We start from the raw sequence: 14,269 nt of genomic DNA, 5'->3' as shown, positions 1-14,269 counted from the left end.
TCATACATTCTTTATTTCATTCATTCTTTTCCCGGTTTTCCCATGTTTCAGGTCCTGTGCAACAAGGCACTGGGGACAGGGAGGGACTTCAGGAGCGCCCTCTGGTGGGGAAACGCACAGGCTCCAGAATGGAGGTGGAGCCGGGCAGATGGGCGGGCCAAGCCTGGGGAGTGGAACGGCCGGGAAGACTTACTGCAGAAGTTTGAGCGGGGCCCAGAACTTCTCTCAGGAATTACCAACAGGAGAAGGAAGGGACGAGTGTTTCCGCAGAGAGAACAGCATATGACTAGAGCAAGCTTTCTCAGTCTCCACATTGTTGACCCTTGGGGTCAGATGTCAGATCATTCCCTGCTATCCGGGGGACTGTCCTGTGTGTTGGAGGATGCTCAGTGCATCCCTGGCCTCTACCCACTTCATGTCAGTAGCACCCCCCAACCTGCCCCCGCACCATACCATCAAAAGTGTCTTTAGACATGGCCATATGTCTTTAAGGGGGCACAATTGCTCCTGGTTGAGAACCACTGGGCCGTGAGAGATGGGGAGCTAGTGGACGAGACCGGAGAGGTGGGTAGGGTCGGGTCTGTGGGCCCTTGAACACCAGGGTGAAGAACTGGGACTTTGTCCTGGAGATGCTGGCGCGCCAGGGAGGCCTGTGACAGTTCTAGGTATAGAAAGACCTCTGGAGCTGTGAGGGGAGGCCAGGAGGTTAGGGAGGAGGCTGGGGTGATGGGGTGACGGTCCAGAAAGGGGAGGATGAGGCCTGAGCCAGGGGGATGGGCTGAGAGCGAGGAGGCGGGAGGTGGGGCTGAGGAAGGCTGGGCAGTGGGCTGAAGGGGAGGGAGGGAAGAGCAGTGGTGCCCCGGGGGTCTTGGCACCTGTCCTCAGCTTTCCCAAGTTCCAGGTCCTGTGCTTCTGGTCCCTGAGGACTGTGAGTCCTCCGAGGAGTGCCCTCTAGTGGGGAAACATGTGTGCCCAAGCCCCGGGTAGGAGTGGGTTTAGGGGAAAAATGCGAAGGTCGGCTTGGGGTACAGGAAGTGTGAAGGGATGAGGGAGCTTGAGGGATACAGGAACTGAGGTGCAGCCCTAGAGTGGTGTTGGGAACTGGGTCTGCAGTTCAGTTGAAGTTTGTGAGACCCTCAGGGAGCCAGAATTCCTAGGTGCTGGGGAGGGAGGGGCTGGAACCTGGATTCCTATGGAGTCCCTCCCTGGCCTGGTCCCACCTCAGTGGATTGGGAGCTGAGCAGACTGCAGCGGCAATGCAAAGTGATGGAGGGTGAAAGGCGAGCCTACAGCAAGGAGGTCCACCAGCGCATCAACAAGCAACTGTGAGCCAAGCACCTGGGGCCCTGGAGCTGGGGCGGGGCTGTTGAGGAGGTGGGTGCTGGCCTCCTCCTGGGGCTGACGGGGGAGGGAAGGCCCAGTGTGTCTGGACTTTAGTGAGGCCGAGCTCTGCCCCTTTCTGGCTTCCCCTCCACTTCCCTGCCTGGGCAGTGAGGAGATCCAGCGCCTGGAGGGGGTGCGGGACAAACTGCAGGTCCAGATCAGCATTGCCCAGAGCCACGTCACGCGGCTGCAGGACAGCAAGAAGCTGGAAAACATGGGTCACCTGCTCAAGTGCCGGGTCCGGGCGCAGGCTGAGGTCAAGGAGCTGCAGGAGCAGACCAGAGCCCTGGACAGGCAGGTGGGTTCTGAGAGCAGACCTGGTGGATCTTACTTAGGAGCATGTGTCATAACCTCTTTGAGCCTTACCTTCCTCATCTGAAAAATGGGGTTATTGAAAGCATCTCCCTGGGGGAGTTGTGTTCAGGCTCCGGTAGGAATACGAGTATTTAGTGCTGAGCACAGCCCCACACCTTCAAAAAAGGTGGTTAAGGGGGAAAGATTCACCTTCTGGAGTCAGTGAAACCTGCATTAGAATCCTGGTCCTGGCACATCAGCGCTATGTGACCATGGGCAAGTCTTCACCTCTCCGGGCCGTAGTTTCTTCATCTGCAAAAAGAGGATGTGGGTAACTCAGCAGAGTCTAGACAGATTTTTTTTTTCCTGGCCGTGCCGTGTGGCATGTGGGACCTTAGTTCCCTGACCAGAGATTGAACCCTTGCCCCCTGCAGTGGAAGCACGGAGTCCTAACCACTGGACCGCCAGGGAATTCCCTAGACAGATTTTTCCTATTTGCTTCAAGACCTTGTTATTTGGCCCCGCAAACAATGTGACTTTTCTAGGCCAGTGTTCTTTTCAGTTTTTAGGACCACGACTCATTGTGACACAGTTCATAAACACACAGATACAGTCCTTTTTGCCACTTTAAGTGACATATTCACAAGTTCCAGGGATTTGGATGTGGACGTCTGGGCAGGAGGGTGAGGGGCATTTTTCTGTCTACTACATGTTCTGTAGTTTTATTACATTTGACTTTCAATCAGTCCGTTTGTTCAGCTCTCAATATCACCCTGAGCTGCCTTTTGGAAGCTGAATTCTGTCTGATTTACACACCTCAAAATTTTGGCTGTTTCATGGTAGTACAGTGGCTTAGTGTGCGTTGGCTGCCGGAGCTGGCTTTCCTTAGTCTTTCATGGGAACTCACCAGAGACAGGTCCAACCGGGATGATCTTATTATCTTGACTCCATGGATTCCTTTGCCCTAAGAAACTTGATTATGGAGAATTGTAGGTCAGGTGGGGTCCTCTGAATAGAGCTCTGTAAAGTTCCTCATGAGCTCAAGAAAGGATGTAGTTGTCTGGTGATAGTCATTCATTCCACAAATATTTGTTGAGTGCCTACTAAGTGCCAGGTGCTGTTCTAGGTGTTGAAGACACAGCAGTGAACAAAACAGACAGGAATCTGCTCTCATGTAGTTTACATTCTACTGGGGAGATAGACAATAAGCCAAATAAAAGCCAAAGAAAGGGACTTCCCTGGTGGCGCAGTGATTAAGAATCCGCCTGCCAATGCAGGGGACGTGGGTTCAAGCCCTGGTCTGGGAAGATCCCACATGTCTGTGCGCCACGACTACTGAGCACGCATGCTGCAACTACTGAAGCCCGCATGCTAGAGCCCATGCTCCACAGCAAGAGCGGCCACTGCAATGAGAAGCCCGCGCACCGCAACGAAGAGTAGCCCCCACTCGCTACAACTAGAGAAAGCCCGCGCGCAGCAACGAAGACCCAATGCAGCCAAAAAAACCCCCAAAACCCCCCAAAAAACTGAAGAAAGAATGTGTTCCAAAGAAATCACCCAGAATCTCGCACAGAGAGACAAAAAGATGAGAAATGTGGAAGGGTGGTCAAGACAATTGCAGATCTAGTGAGAAGGTTTAACAGTTGTCTAATAAAAGTTTCAGAAGAACAGAAAGAGAACGGGACAGAGGTAATGTGTGACAGGATAATATCTGAGAACTTTCCAGAACCAATGAAAGAATGAATCCACAGATTCAAGGATGCCTTAGAGTCCAAAACAGGATGAACAAAAAAGCCACGCTTATGCAGGACATATGGAAATTTCCAAAATATACAAGCAGCCAGAAAATTGTTAAAAGGCATTACTTTCAAAGGAGCCACAGTTAGACTGACAACTGATTTCTCAAAAGAAACATTGGAAGTCAGATTGTGTCTTGTAACTTCAACGTACTAAGAGACAAGGTATTTTAACAAGGTATTCTTTTTTTTTTTTTTTTTTTTTTGCGGTACGTGGCCCTCTCACTTTTGTGGCCTCTTCCGTTGCGGAGCACAGGCTCCGGACACGCAGGCTCAGCGGCCATGGTTCAGGGGCCCAGCTGCTCTGCGGCATGTGGGATCTTCCCTGACCAGGGCATGAACCCATGTCCCCTGCATCGGCAGGCGGACTCTCAACCGCTGCACCACCAGGGAAGCCCTAACAAGGTATTCTTAACAAGGTATTTTAACAATGTGGCTGGATACAAAATTAATATTTCCCTGTGTTAGCAATAACTATTAGAAAATAGAAGAAGAAAAGACAAATTTATAATAGCCAAAAGAAGTACCTAGGAAGAAATCTAACAAAAGTGTGCAAGACCTCGATAGAGTAAATTGTAAAAGTTTATTGAGGGATATTGAAGAAGAATTTAATAAATGTAGAAATATACCATATTCATGGATTGGAAGAGTTAGTGTTGTAAAATGTCAGGTCTCCAAGTTGATTTATAGAATCAGTGTAATCCCTACAAAACACTAAAAGTTTTTATTTTTAATGGATGGAATTGATAAAGAGATTCTAAGGTTTATAGAGAAGTGCAATGAACAAGATGACTAAAATTTACTTAAAAGAAGAACAATATGGAAGGATTTGCTCTATCGGTTATCAAGATTTATTATAAAGGTCTTATGGGACTTCCCTGGCGGTCCGGTGGTTAAGACTCCATGCTCCCAATGCAGGGGGCACGGGTTCGATCCCTGGTTGGGGAACTAAGATCCCACATGCAGCACGATGCGACATAAATAAATAAATCTCTTATAATTGATGCAGGGCTAATCAAGTGGGATAATGGGACAGAACAGAGAGACGGGGATGAGACCTATGCATATGTGGACACTTGATATTTGACTTCAAGAAATGGGAAAAGGAGGATTCTAATAATGGTGCTGTGAAAATTGGATATCCATATACTGTAAGATGAAACCAGACACTTACCTCTCACTGTCCCCAAAACTAATTCCAGATGAATCAAAGGTCTAAATGTGTGAAAGTGCGGAACATTTCTTAAGTTACAGAAATCTCTACTTTTAAAGGAAAAGATTGATACATTCCATGACTTTAAAATTAGTAACTCCTGTTCATCAAAAGAACCATAAAGAGCGTGCAGACTAAGTCACAATACTGAAGGTTATTTGTAAGACATAGCTGACAAAGAACCTAGCGTCAAGGACATATAAGGATCTCTTACAAATCATTAAAGAGTCAGCTCAATTTAAAAACAGTCAAAGGAAGGCTTCCTAGGTGGCACAGTGGTTAAGAATCCTCCTACCAATGCAGGGGACGCGGGTTTGAGCCCTGGTCCAGGAAGATGCCACATGCTGCAGAGCAACTAAGCCCGCGAGCCACAACTACTGAAGCCCGCGTGCCACAGCTACTGAAGCCCACCCACCTAGAGCCTGTGCTCTTCAACGAAGAGTAACCCCCGCTCACCGCAACTAGAGAAAGTACAGCAACAAAGACCCAATGCAGCCAAAAATAAATTAATTAATTAAAAAAATAAAAAATTAAAGAAATAAAAACAGTCAAAGGACTTGAGTGGGCACATCACCAAGTAAGAAATTCAGATGTCCAATGAATGGAAGAATTATTACTCATCAGTATTCAGAGAAAGGCAAATGAAAGCCATAAGGAGGTATCATTACACACTCACCAGATTTTCAAAAATTAGTGTCCAAAAATACCAAGTGCTGGGGAAAGAAGGAATGGTGAGAACTCTTATGAAGTGTTGGTTGCTAAGACCCCACCAGTTGGTGGGAGTCTAAATTGTCATGAGTATCCTGAAAAGTGTTTTTCCCCCATTATCTATTAAATTTGAAGAGAGACATACCCTGCGATCTGGGGTTGCATCTACTCCGCATGGACGGTCACCAGAAGCAGTCTTGGGCTCTACCTGACCATCACACTCACAGGATCCAATAGGCTGTCACTTGGCACCAGGTTCACTTAACTCTGTAGAAGGAAAGAGGACAAGAAACAACAGCATCTTTGCACAACAGCATCCAGTACATCTTCCTTGAGCGTCCAGGGGCTGCTTCTCAGCATCTTCAGTTGGATGATACTGTAGGGGTGGGTGTTGCTCACCCTGGCATAGGGAAGTTTTATATACAACATGAGCCACCTCTTGTAACAGATCATCAGGGCAGCTTCTAAGACCCCACAAGGAACGTATTCCATTGTAAGAAACACCCCACAGAGAAACCAGTTTTCTATTCAGTCCTGGTCATGTAGGCCTTTGGGGTCTATGAGTCCACTCATAATCCTTCCAATCTGATATAGTTCACCAATCAGGGGCCATTTTTGTAATCAGCATTGTTGCCTGGGAACACAGCTGGCGTTCCGTATTTACATTAGCCCAGCATGTTTCCATGGAAACGGTGTTAGAAGGAAGTAAACCAAAGTCATTTCCCAGTAGAAAATGGTTTAGATTTGTCAGTAACCCATCCTCCCACCCAACAATTCCACTTCTGAGTCTATACCCTGGAACCAGGACTCATGAAAACAATGTTGATAGATGCATTATTCATATCATCTAGCTCCAAACTGCAAATAACCCAAATGTTCATGAATATTTGAATGAATAAATAAATTGTAGTATATTCTCTTTTTGAAAAATATTTATTTTCGCTGAGCCGGGTCTTAGTTGCAGCATGCAGGATCTTTTCTTAGTTGTGGCGTGCGGACTTCTGAGTTGCAGCATTCAGACTCTTAGTCGTGGCATGCGGACTCTTAGTTGCGGCATGCATGCGGGATCTAGTTCCCTCACCAGGGATCAAACCTGGGCTCCCGCATTAGGAGCCCGGAGTCCTACCACTGGACCACCATGGAAGTCCCATGTAGTATATTCTTATGATGACATAGTATACAACAATAAAAAATTACAATGAAATGTTTGTGGATGAATCTCACAAACATTTGAAGGAAGCAAGGCATAAAATATACAGACAGCATTATTTCATTTACATAAAATTCAAAACCAGGCCAAGCCAAACTTTTGTTTAGGGGGTTTATACCTGGGTGATAAAACTATAAAGAATTTCACTTAAGGAAGTATGGCAGACAGATTAATGACTCCCCGAGGATGTCCATGTCATCATCTCTGGACCCCGTGACGATTGCAGATTTTGAGTTGGGTAGGTTATCCTGGATTATCTGAATGGGCCCAATTTACTCACAAGGGTCCTTATAAGAGAGAGACAGGAAGGTCAGGGTCAGAGGAGACGATGTGATTATGGAGAGAGGAGATGTAACAACAGAAGCAGAGGTTGGAGTGGCCGTAAGCCAAGGAATCCAACCTCTAGAAACTGGAAAAGGCAAGGAATGGATTCTCCACTGGAACCTTCAGGAGAAATACAGCCCAGCTGACACGTTGATTTTTAACCCAGTAAGACTGATTTCCAACTTCTGATCTCCAGAACTGTAAGATAATAAATTTGTTTTGTTTTAAGGCAGTAAATTTGTGGTATTTTGTTACAGCAGCAGTGGAAACTAACACAGACAGGAGAGTGGTACCTCTGTGGAGGGGAAGATGGTAGTGATTAGATTGCAGTGCTGTCAGTATTCTAGTTCTTGACCTGGGTGGTGGTTCAAGGATGTTCACTTTTAAAATATATAATAGGGCTTCCCTGGTGGCGCAAGTGGTTGAGGGTCCGCCTGCTGATGCAGGGGACACGGGTTCGTGCCCCGGTCTGGGAAGATCCCACATGCCGCAGAGCGGCTAGGCCCGTGAGCCATGGCTGCTGAGCCTGCGCGTCCGGAGCCTGTGCTCCGCAACGGGAGAGGCCACAACAGTGAGAGGCCCTCATACCACAAAAAAAAAAAAAAAAAAACCATATATATATAATAAACTGTACATATGTGATCTATGCACTTTTCTGTGCACAATAACATTTTTTAAGGAAAAAAAGATGTTACCCATCATAGACGTAAATGTAAAACCTAAAACTATAAAACTTCTAGAAAGAAGTGTAGGAGAAAATCTTTGTGAGCTTGGGTTAGGCAAAGATTTCTTAGATGCAACACCAAAAGCATGATCCATAAAAGGAAAAATTGATAAATTGGATTTCATAGAATTTTAAAACTTCTCCTCCTTAAAAGGGTCTGTTCAGAGAATGAAAAGACAAGTCCTACATGGGGAGAAAATATTTGCAAAGCCTGTACCTGACAAAGAACTTATATCCAGAATATATTAAGTAGTTTTAAACTCAATAAGAAAACAGACGACCTAATAGGAAAAATGGGCAAAAAGACTTGAACACACACTTCACCAAATATATATAACGTGGAAGCAAGCACGTTGAAATATTAGTCATTAGGGGAATGCAAATTAAAATCACAAGCTACTTCTGCACACTTATTAGAATGGCTAAAATTTAAAAGACTGATCTCGCCAACTGTTGGTGAGGATGTGGAGAAACTGGAACTTTCACACCCTGCTGGTGGGAATGTAAATGGGACAACCACTTTGGAAAATAGTTTGGCAGTTTTTAAAGAACTAAACGTCCACCTACCGTATGATTCAGCCATTTCCACTCCTAAGTATTTACCCTAGGAAAAAGAAAGCACATGTTCCTACAGCAAATTGTATGTGAATGTTCATAACAGTTTTATTTGTAAAATTCAAAACAGAAACAACCCAAATGTCCACCAACAGGTGAATGGATAAACAAATTGTGGTACATCCATACAGAGGAATACTACTCAGCAGTCAAAAGGAATGGGCTAAGGTAGGGCTTCCCTGGTGGTGTAGTGGTTAAGAATCCGCCTGCCATGGCAGGGGACACGGGTTTGAGCCCTGGTCCGGGAAGATCTCACATGCTGCGGAGCAACTAAGCCCATGCACCACAACTACTGGACCTGCATTCTAGAGCCCATGAGCCACAACTACTGAGCCCACGTGCCACAACTACTGAAGCCCGCGCGCCTAGAGCCCGTGCTCCACAACAAGAGAAGCCACCGCAATGAGAAGCCCGTGCACCTCAACAAAGTGTAGCCCTTGCTCGCCACAACTAGAGAAAGCCCGTGTGCAGCGACGGAGACCCAACGCAGCCAAAAATAAATAAATAAAATAAATTTAAAGAAAAAAAAGGAATGGGCTATTGATATACCCAAAGACTTGGATGAATCTCAAAATAATTGTTATGAGTGAAAGAAGCCAAACTCCTCCCCTCAAAAAAAGAGTATATACTATGTGATCCCATTAAGCTAAAACTCTAGAGGGCTTCCCTGGTGGCTCAGTGATTGAGAGTCCGCCTGCCGATGCAGGGGACAACGGGTTCGTGCCCCGGTCCGGGAAGATCCCACATGCCGCGGAGCGGCTAGGCCCGTGAGCCATGGCCACCTGAGCCTGTGCGTCCAGAGCCTGTGCTCTGCAACGGGAGAGGCCACAACAGTGAGAGGCCCGCGTACCGCAAAAAAATAAAAAAATAAAAATTAAAAAAATAAACTAAAACTCTAGAAAATGCAAACTGGCCTAACTGGGTTACTGCATGGGAGTGGGGGGCTGCAGGAAGGAAGTGGCAGGGGGAATGGCAAAGAGGAAACTTTGGGGGTGATTGGTATGTTCACTCCTTCGATTATGTCAAACTTACCCAATTGTCTGCTTTAAATATATGCAGTTTTATTGTGTGTCATTTATACCTCAACAAAGCTGAGAAAAAATTTCCTACCTCACATCATCTGAAAACATCAAGTCTAGTTAGATTAGGTACTTAAATGTAAAGAGCAACATTTGAATACTTTTAAAAATTGAAGGAGAGTGTTTTCTAATCTTGGGAAGAATTCCTTGAACTACCTATGTTATTGACTCGGATTCTTGGACTTTTTTTTTTCCCCCAACACCGCACAAGCTTTTTCAGTGGCCAAATATTGGCATCTTCATTATTTATTTATTTTTTGAAATGCATATTATCTGTTTGCTTTTTTGTTTAAGCCGTGCCACGCGGCTTGAGGGATCTTAGTTCCCCGACCAAAGATTGAACCCAGGCCACGGCAGTGAAAGTACCGAGTCCTAACCACTGGACCGCCAGGGAATTCCCAAGACTGGACCCTTTAATCCATAGAAATTGATAAGAGGCCAGACCAGGAATTCTGGTCTGGGATGAGGGAGCGAAAACAAGTAACAGGTTCCCTTGCTTGCTCCCCTAAGGGTGGGGTGAACTTGTTCCTTAAATGGGGTGAGGGTAGGGTGAATGGGTAGGTGGGGCAGGAGGCGAAGCTTAGGCGGTCTGCCCACCCCCTTGGTGGTGCTGTGTGCGGGCATCAAGAGCTGTACCCTGCTTTTGCTCCCAGCACCTCAGAAGTGGCCGTTGGTTTGTGGCCATTTTTTGTCTTATTGTTCATAATTGCCCCACTGATTGCACGTGCATGCAGTTATTTTTGGTCCCTTACAGTTTCTTTGTATTCTGTTGCTGGAGGAGACGTTTGTCCAGGTCCAAGTACAAGCACTCCAGTAAAGGGTCCCAGGTCCCAGCCTATCTCACCTAAACTTTCTTTGTTCCTGGAGCCCTTAATTTCTTAGTAAATTTTTTAGCCCCCGAAGAAACATCTAACAGGGGTGTGCTGGGAAACCAGCAATTAGCGGGGGAAAGCACCCTGATGTGTAGCATTTTCTTTTTTAAAAAATTTTATATTAGAGTATAGTTGATTTACAATGAGCATTTTCTGATTTTCATAACATCAACGTTCTCATCTAGGCTGAGGTGAACATACCCTATCATGACCCGCAGTGAGTCACACCCTTATAGAATCCCCTCCCCTTCAGTGGCAGCAGAACTCGTGACGGCTGAATTTGGCACAGGTGATGGGTTGTCCCTCCCTTGATGAGGTTATGCTATTTATTTATTTATATTTTTTTGGCTGTGTTGGGTCTTCGTTGCTGCACACGGGCTTTCTCTAGTTGCGGCGAGCGGGAGCTACTCTTTGTTGCGGTGTGCGGGCTTCTCACTGCAGTGGCTTCTCGTTGCGGAGCACGGGCTCTAGGCGCGTGGGCTTCAGTAGGTGTGGCACGCGGGCTCAGTAGTTGTGGCTCACGGGCTCTAGAGCGCAGGCTCAGTAGTTGTGGTGCACGGGCTTAGTTGCTCCGCGGCATGTGGGATCTTCCTGGACCCGGGCTCGAACCTGTGTCCCCTGCACTGGCAGGCAGATTCTTAACCACTGCGCCACCAGGGAAGCCCGGTTATGCTATTTAATACTGCACCATAGTAGACTGAAGAAGCTGCCATGCTGTGGAGAGGGCCACATGGCAGGGAACTTCTGGGGGCTCCTGGGAGCTGAGGGCCTCAGTCCTGCAACCACAAGGAACTGAATTCTGCCATCAACCACGTGGTGAGTCCTGGATGAGACCGTGGCCCTGGTGACCCCTTGATCGCAGCTTTGTGAGTCCTGAGCAGAGGTTCCAGCTGAGCTGTGTCACATTCCTGACCCATGGAAACTTCAAGATAATAAAGAGGTGTTGTTTTAAGCCACAAGGTTTGTGGTACAGTTGGCCCTCCATATCTACAGTTTCTGTATATGTGGATTCAACAAACCAAGGATGGAAAATATTAAAAAAAAAAAGAAATTCCAGAAATTTCCAAAAGGTTAAACTTGAATTTTGGGGGCCAGCAACTATTTACATAGCACTTACACTGTATTTACAACTATTTACATAATATTTACATTGTATTAGGTATTATAAGTAATCTAGCCATGATTTAAAGTATACAGGAGGTTGTGCGTAGGTTATATGCAAATACTATGCCATTTTATATAAGGGACTTGAGCATCTTTGGATTTTGGTATCTGAGGGGAGTCCTGGAACTAATCCCCTGTGGATACTGAAGGGTGACTGTAATTTTTCTGCAGAAATGGAAAACTAATATAATGGTCAATTTCAAACTACCAACAATTTAACTCATGTAATTCCTGAAAATGTAACAATCAGCTCTCAAGAGCTGTCCAAGGGGGCCCCAGTATTGTACTGCTAACGGCTCTATTATAGCAGTTTGGACCAAACAACCCAATAAATGTTTGCATCCTAACAACCTAGAAACCTTTTGGAAAAATAATATACATAAATTGAAAAAAATTGTGTTTCGTTCTTAAAAACCACAATTACCTGTGGCACGTTTGTGCCTATTGGCCACTTTGCAACTTTTCAGATCTTGGAGTCAGAGTGGACTCACCACTCTCATTCCACACTGATTTCTGTGCAGTACTTGCTTTTTTTTTAATTGAAAATTTTACTGGGGTAATTGTAGATTCACCTGTGGTTTGAAGAAATAATGCAGAGAGAGTCCTTGTACGCTTTGCTTAGTTTCCCCCAATGGTACCGTTTTGGGGTATTTGATTTTTATCACAGCAACTGCTAAAAACTCAGTTTCAGAAAGATGTGACATTGGACTTTCCTAGTGGTTCAGTGGGTAAGACTCCGCACTCCCAATGCGGGGGGGCTGGGTTCGATCCCTGGTCGGGGAACTAGATCCCACAACGCATGCTGCAACTAAGAGTCCGCATCTCGCAGCTAGAAACATGCCACAGCGAAGATCCCGCGTGCTGAAACTGACCCGGGGCAGCCTAAATAAATATTAAAAAAAAAAAAAGAAAGAAAGATGTGACATTGGACTTCCCTGGTGGTCCAGTGGTTATAACTCTGCGCCTCCACTGCAAGGGGCACTGGTTCAATCCTTGGGGAACTGAAATCCCGTATGCTATGTGGCGTGGTTAAAAAAAAACCCCAAAAAACAAAACAACAGCAACAACAAAGAAAGATGGGACGTCATCAAAAGGAATGTAGCACCGTCTCACGTTGAACCTGGGAACTACCTTGAGCTCCAGGTTCATGTGGTGTCTGACCAACGTCAATATGTCTCCCTCAAATTTTAAAATATCCCCGTGGTTGCCCCTCTGAGCTTGCTGCAATGCTCTGGGGTGCCTTGGCGCATGTATTCGTTTCTTTGGGTGGCTTATACTACAGAAGTTTATTGTCACACAGTTCTGGAGGCCAGAAGTCCAAAATCATGATGTCGGCAGGGCTGGTTCCTTTTAAGGGCTGTGAGAATCTGTTCTGTGCATCTTGTCTAGCTTCTGCTGGTTTGCTGGCAATCTTTAGCCTTCCTTTGTGTGTAGAATCATCACTCCAATCTCTGCATTCATCTTTTTTTTCCTTTAAAAAAGTTTGTAATACAATTTTAAAGGTTATACTCAATTTGCAGTTATTACAAAATACTGGCTATATCCCCCGTGTTGTACAATACATCCTTATAGCCTGTTTCACACCCAATCCTTTGTACCCCCCACTCCCCACCCCTCTATTACCTCTCCCCCTGCACTGGTGACCACTAGTTTGTTCTCTATATCTGTGAGTCTGCTTCTTTTTGTTATTTTCACTCGTTTGTTATAGTTTTAAGATTCCACACCTGCCTTCACCTTCATCTGGCATTCTCCCTGTTGGCATGTCTGTGCAAATTTCCCCTTTTTTATAAAGACGCCAGTCGTGTAGAATTAGGGCCCAACCCAGTGACCTCATTTTAACTTGATTACTTCTGTAAAAACCCTGTCTCCAAATAAGGTCACATTCTGAGGTTCTGGGGATCAGCACTTCGACATACGGATTTACAGGGGACTCAGTTCAACCCATGGTGCTGCACATATCGGGAAACACAGTATCAAGCCATTCATTTCTTCATTTAGTCTGCATGTGTTGTTGCATGCCAACTCTGTGTCAAGCACAGAAAAGATAAAAATCCGCCCTCGTGGAGTTTCCAAGCTAGTTGGGAAGACAGCATACCCCAAACAAGTCAAGATGAATACGGGAATGAGAAGGGCAGGTTGGAAGTTGGTTTCAGGCATCAGGGCTTATCTTCCCCTCCTCTTGGTATAGACCGGGATTCTTGGCCTTCCCCAGTCAATAGAAATTGATTGGGCTTCCCTGGTGGCACAGTGGTTGAGAGTCCGCCTGCCGATGCAGGGGACGCCGGTTCGTGCCCCGGTCCGGGAAGATCCCACATGTGCGGAGCGGCTGGGCCCGTGAGCCATGGCCGCTGAGCCTGCGCGTCCGGAGCCTGTGCTCCGCAACAGGAGAGGCCACAACGGCGAGAGGCCCGCGTACCGCAAAAAAATAAAATAAAAAAAAAGAAATTGGTTAGAGGCCAGACAAGAAATTCAGACAGGCCTTTACTGGGGCCCCTGCTGCAGCAGCAGGGAGCGAAAACAAGTAACAGGTTCCCTTGCTTGCTCCCAGAGGTGGGGCGAGCTTGTCCCTTCTATGGGGTGACAGTAGGGGTGTGTCCACGGGTTGGGCCAGAGGAGTGGCTTAGGTGTTTTGCCCACCCTCTGGGGGTGTACTGCAGGGGGCACACGTAGTACCTTGCTTTTGCTCCCGAACCCCTTTTTTTGTTCCTGACTCTTCAGAAGTGGCAGCTGGGTTTTTTTGGTCTTTTTGTACATTCTTGTCCAGAATTTGCCCTAACTGCACATGCACGCAGTTATTTTTAGTCCCTTATAGTTCCTTTGTATTTTGTTGCCCGAGGAGACGTTTGTCCAGGTACAGGCACTGCAGCAAAGGGTCCCAGGTCCCAGC

General features: G+C 46.3%; 1 protein-coding gene across 11 annotated transcripts in view; it reads left to right on the top strand.

Moving 5' to 3' along the window:
• ODAD1 (outer dynein arm docking complex subunit 1) overlaps positions 1-14,269 on the top strand; it is a 33,031-nt gene that overhangs the window by 5,464 nt on the left and 13,298 nt on the right. For 6 of the 11 annotated variants that reach the window (XM_073796089.1, XM_033844411.2, XM_033844413.2 and 3 more), the window contains 2 exons: positions 1,226-1,325; positions 1,492-1,681. The exons of 2 other annotated variants lie outside the window; for them this stretch is intronic. In XM_073796089.1, coding sequence (XP_073652190.1) covers positions 1,226-1,325; positions 1,492-1,681 — 290 coding nt within the window. Of the gene's footprint in view, positions 1-51; positions 1,375-1,491; positions 1,682-14,269 lie in introns of all 11 variants that reach the window. 3 more of the 11 variants (XM_033844412.2, XM_033844419.2, XM_033844415.2) reach the window with 3 other exon arrangements.

The sequence above is a fragment of the Tursiops truncatus genome, chromosome 19 (genome assembly GCF_011762595.2).
Source record: "Tursiops truncatus isolate mTurTru1 chromosome 19, mTurTru1.mat.Y, whole genome shotgun sequence".
Lineage (NCBI taxonomy): Eukaryota > Metazoa > Chordata > Mammalia > Artiodactyla > Delphinidae > Tursiops > Tursiops truncatus.
Note: the sequence above shows the minus strand (reverse complement) of the source record. Positions and strands in the feature narration are given on the sequence as shown.